Genomic DNA, 11870 nt, shown 5'->3' with positions numbered 1-11870 from the left:
GACACCTAACACAAATGCATAATTTCAACTAATTTACCAAAATGATGCCACCATTATATATGAAAGAAAAAGGGAAAGGAAATATGGATGTCTTTAGAAGAAAAATGTATATATTTTTATTTTTTCCTTTCTTAATTGAACACAGATTTAAAATATTTCCTTTGCATTTTTGTGTTGACACTGATTAGGTTTAATGACAGAACATGTAATAGAACATTGACTTTATTAAACACATAGCCTACTTTTTCCACTACTGTAGCCTTCGTTCCATGTTGCCCTAGAATCAGTAAGTTATACATAAACTTAAACAAAAAAAGATTTTTCATATGCTTTCTTTATTCACCATTTCTTTTATCACAAAGAAAGTCTCTGAAATGCAGACTAGTGTGTGTTTGGTATAGAAACTGTACACAAAAGCAAGGCACTATACTGTACATTTAAATTAATATATTTTCTTTCTCTCGTCCATTTTTCCATGCTGTCCGAATACAAACAAACATGTCCTTCACACCTCAAGAAAAAGAGACCAGCACCAACACAACCAACAGCCATTCACACAAAAGAATACCACATACAAAACAAAACGCAGCATGTAAACTCCTCTTGAATCAAAAAAGGAATATTCTAAGACATGTCAACATTTAGAGCGATCACACAGGATTGTCTGCCGTTTCATCGTTTGCTACAAAGTTTATACAATTTCCAATTATTGAGCAGACTTATCAAACATGAACACACATTACAACAAAAACCCATCGCAGATCATACCGAAAGGGAAGATGAGTGTATTGATTTCATGTACTAAACATACTTGTTTTAGATGTTACATGAACATACGCACTGCTCACAGACCGCAAATCATCGCACATGAATGTGGTGAGGAGACACACACAGACATCACCTCCACAGACTTCATAAATACATCAAAAGTGGATGCCACAGCAGGTGAATCTGTAGATCCTAAAGTGACCTTTTACCTGACCGTTTACACTGTTCTCAGCGCCCAACCACCTCCCTTAACCGAAAGAGGTCTAAATGCTGAGGTGAGCGCAGAACCGGTGGCCATTAAGGAGATGGACAGTGATAGTTCTGTCACCATAATGACTTTAGTCAGGTTTCTAAAAGAGTCCTTTGGCTTTTTTTAGGTTCACTTGCTTCCATCCAGGCAGAGCGTCAAACTCTTCTCTCTTCATGTCTAACACTCGCTGAGAACACAGAAAATATTGCAATGAGTGAAAAGAGAAACACACAGGCATATAAATACACATACATTAAGGTTCAAAATTTGGGGGTTGGTAAGATTTTTTAAATGTTTTTTAATAAAAAAATTGGTTATGCTTGCCAAGAGCGCATTCATTTAATAAAGCAGTAATATTGTTCGATATTACAATTGAAAATATCTGTTTTCTATGTAATTTATTCCTGTGATGCAAAGTTGAATTTTCAGCATCATTGCTCCAGTCTTCAGTGTCACATGATCCTTCAGAAATCATTCTAATATGCTGATTTGCCACTCAACAAACATTTATTAATGTCAAAAACAGCAAACTGTGATAAATTCTCTTTCAGGATTATTTGTTGAATAGAAACGTCAAAAGAACAGCATTTATTTGAAGAAAAAAAAAAAACATGTTTTATGTCATATACCTGTGCTTTGCCAATTTTGATCAATTTAATGGATCCTTGCTGAATAGAAACATTAATTTCTTTAAAAGAAATAATAAAATAAACCTTACTGACCCCAATCTTTTGAACGGCAGTGTATATGTTCACAAGCAATCTTAAATTTGCAGAAGAGGAAGGAGAGAAGGGTTACAGTAACACTGTGTCTTAGCTAGGCGCATTGTTTTTAAACCACAGTCAAATAGCAAAAAATTGATACACAGATAACAGGAGAGCGACTTTGGACCAATCTGAATTGACTGTGGGTGGGGCTAATCAGCCTGACCTTCTTGCTGTTTGTTATGAATCTAGATTAAAACTGATTAATGTGCATTGTGATAAAATACTTTCTCTTACTACAGTTCAAAGCAATTATGCAGTAGGTTAAAGCAATTGAAACAGAGGGGCGTTTTTGACCATTTTACCTGACTGGCTGACGTCACAGTGATGGGTAGGTTTAGGGGTGGGGTCAGGTAAGAGGGATCATTTTTATTGCATGATTTAGAAAGACCCAGCCGTTTGAAAACACCCACAAAGTCAGAAACGCCCACTTTTGCTCTGCAGAGACCTCAATCTCATTTAAAGTGCAGAGACAACTTTAACCAAGTCAATCACAGACTGAACAACCTACTCAACCAATGATGTGAGTTTCGGGCGGTGCCACTGGTTTGTCAACCAATGGCACACTTTGCATGCACATTGACTGTGATTGTCTAAATTTAGACCACAGAAAGATTTAAAGAAAACACTAAGGACAAAGCACAAATGTACAGACTTTATCAGAGTTGGTGGTTTAAAGTCCATTGGTCCAGGGGTCTCTGTCTCCTCTGTCTCTGTCACAGCAATCACTATCTGTGAGACACTAATGTGGAAGAGATATGATTTATTACATGTTTATTATGTCGCGCCTAGTTAGGACACTGTGCTCTCGGTATATCATTTTCAGAAACTTGTATTGCTGGAAAAAATGTTTTGAGGATAAGATCTGTTCACACTGTGTGTGTGTGTGTGTGTGTGTGTGCTCTGTGCAGTGCATGCATGTGTGCTTGTGTGATTTGTTCAAAAAGTTCTCCAAGATTCAGCTGGACAAGAGAAATCCAAAGTGTGCAAGAACCAGGGAGAAAAATAAAGCATAAAAGTGAAGCTGTCAGGAAATAGTGTCACAGAAACATACTGCATCTCTCCCACTGACATCAGTCCATATCAGAGATACTTACCCACTCAGAATTCCCTACAACCCCGCCTAAAACGGCAAAACATTCCATTCTTAGTATCTAGTCATGTCATACTTTCAGAAACCATCAATAGGCTGAACAACCTGCTTAACTAATTATATATGGCAATTTAAATTTAAAAGATAAAAAAAGAACTGAAACAATTCAATATACAGTAGTAAAAACTGGCTTAACAGAATCAATCTTATATTTTTTTTTACATAGTTTGTTTTTCCACATAAATCTAAATTGAGTTTTTGTTGCTTTATTATCGTTTTTAATTATAGATTGTTTGCTGGTTGTTATATTTCTGAAGTCTGTACTGTACACTAATGTTATGTATTGTTCCTGTCTAAAACAATAAACAAAAAAAAAATGTGAATAGATTATTCAGGGATGTGAACATTTTTGCATCGGTTTTATATTTTTACACCAATCCCAAGATGCACAGGTGATCTCTCTCATAGAAGTGTATGCCAATACCTCAAAGTCCTCGTCGGTCAGGTACATCTCGATTCTCAGCGGATCGACGCCGTGGGGAAGTGGACGGGTTTGCAGGGTTGCTAGAGGATAAATGCTCTGACAGAGTCGAGCCAGAACTTCCTCCACCAGAATGATCTGGTTACACACCTCTGCCTCCTGCTCGCACACACACACAATTTTTAACAGAGTAAAACCTTTGAAATTTGTATAATGAATGTATATTTTCTAGTTTATAGCCAAGATCTAAAAGAAGCACAAAGCTTGGTCGCTACTGACTTGCATAGTATGGAAAACAATACTATGGAAGTCAATGGCGACTTTCAACTGTTTGGTTTGGAACAACGTTACAACTTGAGGGCGAGTAAATGACCGAATTTAAATTTCTGTGTGAACTATTCCTTTAAACACACTAATTTAATGTCAGCATATTAGTCAATGATTTCGGTTTTGCCAAAACCGAAAATTTGCTTTCTGGTTTTCAAATTTATTTAAATTACTGACAGGAATGCAATATGTTCAGCATCTCACCCTCTCTGTGATTTCAGCAATGTCCTCTCTGTGCTCCCAGCTGGGGAACATGTTTGTGAAGGTCAGAGGCTCTAATCCAGCATGGATCAAGTATGACTTCTGAGGCTTCTTTTCATTCTTTTCTGCTAGACAAAGAGAGGCATCAGTTCTCTGTATTCACAGCATACGGGGACTCAAAACTGTATGTGAAGCAGCATACAACATTACAAGCTGCTGGTTCAGATGCACATTTCTTGCCAACAGAACTAAAAGATGATTGGCCAATAAGGCTGTCAATCACCTCTGCAGTACTGCAACACTGTTTCCATAGCGCACTTCCTGTCTGAGTCCCAGCGGATGCGGGCAGAACCGGTACTCTCTGTATCCTGCGGACACCAGCCCTGCCACAGGTAAACTTCATGATAGTTATCCACTAGGAACAGAGCTAGAAATAGACAGAGAGGTAGAAAAACATGCATCATTATTTATGACTCATTGTTTCCAGCCTGAGAGAAAAGAGTTCATGTGTGTCATTTCTTTTTTACCTGGCTGAGGAGCAGAGTACAGATCCTCCTGCAGGAACGGCAGGGAGCAAACAAGATCTGCGGCTCTGGATGGGTTGAAAAACTCCTGCGCTACAAACTCACCCGAAGAACTACTGAGCAGGAACAAACGCGGAGTGAAGTTGAACTTGCCAGGGTCTGAAAAAAGTTTGAAATATTGAAATAAAAACAGAAAAAAGTTAGATGAATCAGATAACAGAATTTATTAATTCTTGGTTATATTCATTTGTAGTATGGCTTGTGAACATGTGAGCCCATTTCCACCACATAAGAAAAAAAAAATGCTTTGGTAAATCTTAATTTCATAATCAGTCATAATTGTGAGATAAAAGTTGAAAACATTAAAAATGTAAATTAAAAGATAAGTCAAAATTATGCAAAAAATTCTGAGAATAAATGGTTGAAATTGACAAGTCATCTATGTCAGACTAAAACAAAAATGTCAATTTTGACTCATTTTGATTGTTAATTTTCATTTGTCATAATTATGATTTTTTTATTTCATTATTATGACTCAGTTTGTCAATTTATGATTCTTTTGTTATAAAGTAGCAGACTTTTTCCCCCATATGTATGTTAGAGATGCATTATTGTCTGAGAGATCATCAACAAACTTCCAAAATCATGCGTCCCCACTCTCCTCTGGTGTGTTGTACCTTGAAGCATGCAGTCGTAGGCCTTGCGGTCCTTCCTGCCTAATGCTTCCCAGAATTCCACTGGCTCACCACCTTCCTCACATTCATGAATGATCACATTACAGCTGCTGTGAAGTCCCGCCTCCAGTGGCCGTCTTGGAAACAAATATGAGTCAGATTTCAATCATGACATTTTTTATAATGCAAAATGTTTTTTTTTTTATCTTTCTGACCCCCAAGCTTTTGACTGCTAGCCTATGCTCTGAACTCAGTTTTATAGTACTAAGTATAAATGTGTTAATTACAACAAGGAAACCAAGTTATCCTTAAGCCAAGCTATCCTTTAAAAATGCATGACTTAACTAAGCTATCCTTAAAAAAAAAATGCATGAATGACTCACTGTTCTTTGATCTTCTCTGCTGCGGTTCGAGCGACATGCTGTGAGTGTGTTTGAGTTTTGCAGCCGTGCCACAGGTAGATCAGGGCTTTGCTGATGTTCAGAAGGACCATTGATGTGCGTGATCGCAGACTGCTGCAGTGACATGCCACTTCCAGCAGATGGCCCTCTACAGGCACCTCACCTCGCACACAGTACAGACGCCAGTCATCTGAAACAGATTACAGGGGGACAAACAGTCAAATATTAACACACTGGCATACAGCTTCTTGCACAGTACACTAATTTATTAAATGCACTTGAAACTGTTTTTATGACTTAATGCTTCAAATAATTAGTCGTGGGGGAAGTCGTGGCCTAATGGTTAGAGAGTTGGACTCGTAATCGAAAGGTTACGGGTTCGAGTCCCCGGCCGGCAGGGATTGTAGGTGGGGGGAGTGAATGTACAGCGCTCTCTCCACCCTCAATACCACGACTGAGGTGCCCTTGAACAAGGCACCTAACCCCCAATTGCTCCCCGGGCGCCGCAGCATGGCTGCCCACTGCTCCGGGTGTGTGTTCACGGTGTGTGTGTGTGTGTGTGTGTGTGTGTGTGTGTGCGCATTTGTTCACTACTCACTGCTGTGTGTGTGTGTGCGCACTTGGATGGGTTAAACGCAGAGCACCAATTTCGAGTATGGGTCACCATACTTGACAATACGTCACAACAAAAAAAAAAAAAAAAAAAAAATTATGTTACTATACTGTTCTCACACGCAAATTACGTATTAAAAATATAGCTGTTTTTACTTTTTTTCAATACTGCGTAAAAAACACGTTGATGAAAGATTATAAAAAGAGATAAAAATTGCTTCTGGGGCACATGTGACTGCAATGAACGGTCAAATGCACTGTGAAAAAAAAAAAAATAACACTAATACACTAATAATAAAACACTAATAAAAACCCTAATAAATATTTAGTTGAACTGCATGTCATATGACTCTAATCAACATTTACTGAAATTTGTGAATAATATGCAATCTTTTAATCAATAATCAAGTAACTGTAGTCTTATGAGTACTTTAGAAGTAATATAATCTAATTACAAGTGCTTAAATTTTGGAATCTAATTACATAATCCAGATTGCGTACATTAGTTACTACCCATCACTGCTCCTAACAAACCCAAAATTTGGACTGAACAGGAGCATTGCAAATATGCTATCCTCTTACTCTGAATGTTCTCCTCTTCTTCTTCTCTCTTCCCAGAATGCACAATCATCCCTCCGTTGAAACACTGCAGGAAACAGGGCGGCTCCTTCCCCTGCTGGACCTGCATCTGAATATGAGTCACCGAAGCACTGAGTCAATGAAAGAGTGGAGCAGAAAGCAGTCAAGTGTGTTTAGTGCAGTATCTCATCCTACCTGTGCTCCTCTCTCTTCATCCAGTTCAACAGTCATGAGTGCAGACGTTCCTTTCTCACTGATTGTCGAGTTTCTGCCCTGCCAGAAGAAATAACAGCACTTCTCCCTGCCGGGACCCGCACTGCGCACCTGATCCGGCTTCTGCCTGCTGCCCACTGCACATAGACACAGTAACACACTAAGAGGAGAGCACTGACAGTTTTATACCAGCATATGAAATGAGGGTGCATTCTATACTTCTGTAATAGGATTTTCCCGCTAACTGCATAATGTCAGCCCTAACAGTGTTCTAACTAAGAGTAAATTGTATTAAAATTATTCTGATAAACTATCTGATGTTTAATCATTTTATACTACACAACATAAATAGACAAATGAAAAAAAAGGCAAGTTAATTTGTCCCGGTGCCGTTACTAACCTGCTGCGCTCACCATGTACTTCCATTTCACTACGTAAGCATCTCCCTCGTGAAACTGACCAATGCTCTGCTTGGGCAGTCGGCTGTAGTCAAACTCCAGGATGTGCCAGACATCAACAGAAACCGTGCTGATCTCCAGAGAGCGCATGCAGTCATCCGAGCCGTTATCCACCGGACCGTGTCCTCGACCCACATTCTGACCGTCCAGAACTGTACTGATGGGCGACTGCAGGACCGGCAGCATCAGAGAGGCGCTGTATGCCCGACACTCAGAAAGGGAATCTGTGCCTGGAGACTCCTGAGAAGGGAAAGGAATAAGAAAATGAAAAAATGAGGAAAGAAAAGTTGTCCTTAAATCAAAACAACACCAAATGAACAGCCTTTTTCACTACAATACGCACTGAATTAAACTAAAATATTTTTTTAATATTGTTGTATATTGTGATTACACCTTTAAAAAACCTTTCAGACTCTGCATTTTTTAATAGTGTAGGTATTCAATAATTGGTTCATAATTACAAACAACGATGAAGAAGAATCATTATCATGATCAGTACATTGCTCACAATTCACATCCCTAATACTAAAAAGTCAAAGGATTTTTTCCAGGTTTTCATTGAACCAAAAGCAGATACTGACACATACAGAAACCCACCTTCTGCTGAAAAGGGTGCTCGATTACATTTTTAGGTGACAGTCTAGAAGCATCTTTCCAGTCCAGGAACTTCTCTTTAAAAAGGCATGTTTCATTATGTTCGGTCAGTCTGCCAAATATGGCCCAGTCTGGGCGTCCTTGACCTTTCCTAAAAAGTAACCACACATCGTATTTAGTGTGTGTGAAACTTAATATAACCAATTGAAGTAAACTCCTGCGAACCTCGGTATGAGTGTGTTGTGTCCTCCAGGGTCCAGAGGGTTGATGTCACAGTTTGTATAATCAAACGTCCCATTCCAAAGATGCTTGGCCAGCTGAAACGCCACCTTTCTCTGTGCCAGTGTGACATCTTTACCATGCCACACATACACTTCACTACCGAAATCAAACACTACCACCTAACATGAACAAGACAGCCAAGAAAAACAAATATTCATGATTCACATATATTCAAATTAAATGTTGTACAAAATGAGGAAAAAGTTATTAAAATGTCAAAATATTCAAAATATTTAATTCTCAGTTGCATTATATAAATCATACTAATAAACAGTTAGATAAATAGTTTATTATTAATATTTAAATAATTATAATAGTAAACATACAGTTAGCGCAAAATGCAAAGAATGCTAAAATGTTTTAATGAAAACATGAAAATGCATGAAGATATCACAATATCTAAAACTTCAAAAAGTCAGAAAATATGACCTCTTTGGATCCCAAAAGTGAACTACGAGGCACTTTTCCCCAGAAATCATCATCAGGAAGCAGTTTATCATCCACAAGACGGAAGATACAGTTTGTCTCCACGATGGCATTCTCAAACATCTCATCCTCGTCTGGAGACCCGGCCGCTGTGATTACACACACACACACATACACACACAGAATAATATTATTAATTTCAATTCAGATAATAGCACATAAATGCTATCTATTTTAGGGTACATACAGTGGTAGTTGGCAGGTCCTCCCAGGATCTTCCAGAACTCAGTAGCTGCAGGGCTTTGAGCATTCACTCCTTCTTCGATCGTTTCTACCAGTGATGCTCGACAACCCACATCGTGGTTCAGCTGGATGAAAGTGGCCAGTTCTGATGCCTGGATGTCAAATGGAACAACATAGCAGTGAAGTACAAAGCTATATGATGATATGAAGAATAGCGTGCAAAAGTCAGATGGTACCTTGGCTCTTTCAATGACATTTGCAAACTCTCCGATCCAAACGAAGCAATGCTCAGGCGTAACCAGTAGAAAACAGTCACCGCTGTTTAGAGAGGACACTCTAGGCTCCACTAGTCTGGTCTGGACATGACGCCGACCTGGAGAACATTCATGCACATACAGTTTAACACACACAACCACTAAAACACATACTGCTGCAGTAAAATTACAATTTATATCATATTTTGTGCCTTCTGTGGGTATTATACTGTGTGTCAGGCTTAATGCTAGTTAAGTGATTTTTCTGTTTTCACAGAAAGCCAATCAGAACACATTTGATGTTTGGAGTAATAGGATTTTACTGTGGGCGGGGCTTTCCAGCTTAATGTGACAGAAAAAACCTTTCCATGGATCACATTATCACATCATGCCTGGTTTGGAGACAGTGTTGGAGAACTACAGACTGACCTTTGACCTGCATGAGCATGAGTTTTTTGTAGGGTGCTGCGCTGTTATTGGTCATCTGCTCTGAGACGCTGACACTGCGTAGACTCACGCTGCTGTAGCTCTCTTTACTGGCCAAACCAGCCAGAGCTGCGTCTGACAAACTGGTGCTCTTGCTCACTGGAAAACATGTTAAACAACATTTTTACAACAGAAAATTAAGTAGATTTTAATCATCTTATTTTGTTAGCAATTGTATTCATGTAAATGCAAATTGTCAAAGCACAAACTAATTTTTTGTATGTTCTGCTTGCTGAACAGCAGTATTTATAAATGATTTCTAACTCATTTTTTTCCATTTTTTGTATAAAAAAATAGTTTTGACTAATTTTACATCCCTTTCACTTTTTTCCCTTTTCTTTCCTTCATATGTTGTTCTCAATAAAAAAAAATATTTATGAATCAAGCAGTGTTATTTTAGTATTATTTATATTAGCATTACATATTACACTACTTAATATTTAGAAAAATTATACTTTTCATTTTAATTTTAGTTTAAGTTTTTGTTTAAGATTAATTTTATTATTTTAATATTTTATTTAGCTTTATTATATTTTTATTTCAATTTTAGTTTTAGCAATTTTAACACTTCAAGCCAAACTGTAATCATTGTTTTTCAGTTATTTATCAAGGGGGAATTTAATTTTTAGCTTCATTTCAATTGCTGAAAATATTTTTAGTTAAGAATGATAACAGTGAACTGAAGCACATTTCCATTCATTGCATTGTCTACTCACTTTTCTCCTGTTTAATTCTCTTGGTTTCTAGCTGACCAACGTTCAGTCTTTCCTCGGTGTACTCCTGTCGGATGTCTTCTCTTGCAGCGAGAATCTTTAAGGGGTTCCTGGAGGCCTGGACGTTACGGGAGGGACGAACGGCCCGCTTGTGCTGCACCATCGCCGATGTCAAGCTAGGAGCAAAAGAGAGGCCAAAAGTCAGAGAAAGTGCAATAAGTAGCTTTAAATGAAGTTTAGAGCCAAACGTTGCATTAAAGATTAATGAAGCAGAAAAACAACTGTCGCTAAAAAAAACAACAACTTAAAAATATATATATATAAAATAAAAAGAAATATTTTACAAAAAATATTTAAATATTTTTAAATCTAAAAATAAATGCTTGTACACATATTAAAGAAACTGAAAATCTTACGTTGGAGTTTGTTTTCCAAAGATGGTATCAAAGTCCTCATCCAGATGCATCCTGCTGCTCATGCTGCGGGGAATATCTGTCATGTGGCGGTAAAATTTTGAAAAGATCTCATCATCCAGTCGCATCACTTCCTTCACAGCTTTTTCTGTCACCGTCAAAGTCGTCTCCTGCAAACCTGATACTGAGAGGAAGGAAGGGATTGAGATGGCAGTGCAATAGAAAGAAATGGCAACACACAGAAAGTCATGAAGGTTTAATTAAAAGCTCCATTATCAGGTCACTGTAACAACTAATGAAAACTTTTTGAATTTTTCAAAGATTTTGACACCTAATGATGCAATTATGATGTCTACTTTTACCTCAACAATGGGCTCATATCATAATCTAAAAAAAATACAAAAAAATAAAAATACAAGAAAGCGAAGAGATTTTGCATCAACTCACCTTTACTGTTCAAACGCCCTAAAAACGTCTCCAGCTTTTCCAGCTTCTTATCAGACTCCATCTCTGCTCTGGCCTCAATTTCTGCAGCACATCAGGATTTTGCCCCAGTTATTATGGTGCAACAACAAATTCTCTCAAACTTTGTGTCTTCCAAAGAGGAATATCTTCTTTCGTGAAGTGTGTGTTTGTCTAACATACCTTCCTGTGGCACACTGCTCTTCAGTTTAGCAGAGACTGGAGACAGAATAGGGCTGATCACTGCAGATGAGGCAGCCAGACCTGTCAGGGAAGCAGACAGGCAAAAACATTAGTACGCTACCCATGTAATGCTATTCTTTGTAATTAAAAAATCTAAATTCAAATGTATACATAAATTGTATGAAAGTTTAACAAACATATATAATTCGGTTGCTTAAATAATAATGACTATTATACATTTGTACCATGATTTACAGAAGGCAACCAGTAAAATGTCATTCAGTGTAACAATAGATTATATAGCAAAACTCTTATCAACAAGAATCATCTTAGACTATTTAATGATTATAGTTCAGCCCCACCAAAACTAATTAACTGGAATTTTAAAACTTTATATTTGCCACCATCCTTCAAACTTTAATAATTTAAAATATAATAAAATTTAGTATGATTGCCTTTTCTTTTACAG

General features: G+C 37.7%; 1 protein-coding gene across 1 annotated transcript in view; it reads right to left on the bottom strand.

Moving 5' to 3' along the window:
- Positions 1–95: 95 nt before the first annotated feature.
- LOC306845778 (supervillin-like) overlaps positions 96–11870 on the bottom strand; it is a gene marked incomplete at its 5' end in the record, with an annotated part of 41203 nt that continues 29428 nt past the window's right edge. The window contains 20 exons of the mRNA XM_079378759.1: positions 96–1205; positions 3360–3515; positions 3888–4009; positions 4168–4311; positions 4412–4567; positions 5086–5219; positions 5466–5673; positions 6678–6783; positions 6870–7024; positions 7288–7585; positions 7943–8090; positions 8165–8340; positions 8651–8796; positions 8895–9042; positions 9127–9263; positions 9574–9729; positions 10347–10519; positions 10760–10940; positions 11204–11284; positions 11402–11482. Coding sequence (XP_079234885.1) covers positions 1119–1205; positions 3360–3515; positions 3888–4009; positions 4168–4311; positions 4412–4567; positions 5086–5219; positions 5466–5673; positions 6678–6783; positions 6870–7024; positions 7288–7585; positions 7943–8090; positions 8165–8340; positions 8651–8796; positions 8895–9042; positions 9127–9263; positions 9574–9729; positions 10347–10519; positions 10760–10940; positions 11204–11284; positions 11402–11482 — 2993 coding nt within the window. The 3' untranslated portion in view covers positions 96–1118. The remainder of the gene's footprint in view (positions 1206–3359; positions 3516–3887; positions 4010–4167; positions 4312–4411; positions 4568–5085; positions 5220–5465; positions 5674–6677; positions 6784–6869; positions 7025–7287; positions 7586–7942; positions 8091–8164; positions 8341–8650; positions 8797–8894; positions 9043–9126; positions 9264–9573; positions 9730–10346; positions 10520–10759; positions 10941–11203; positions 11285–11401; positions 11483–11870) is intronic.

The sequence above is a fragment of the Barbus barbus genome (assembly GCF_936440315.1).
Source record: "Barbus barbus genome assembly, chromosome: 26".
NCBI lineage: Eukaryota > Metazoa > Chordata > Actinopteri > Cypriniformes > Cyprinidae > Barbus > Barbus barbus.
This window is presented reverse-complemented; position numbering and strand designations above follow the sequence as displayed.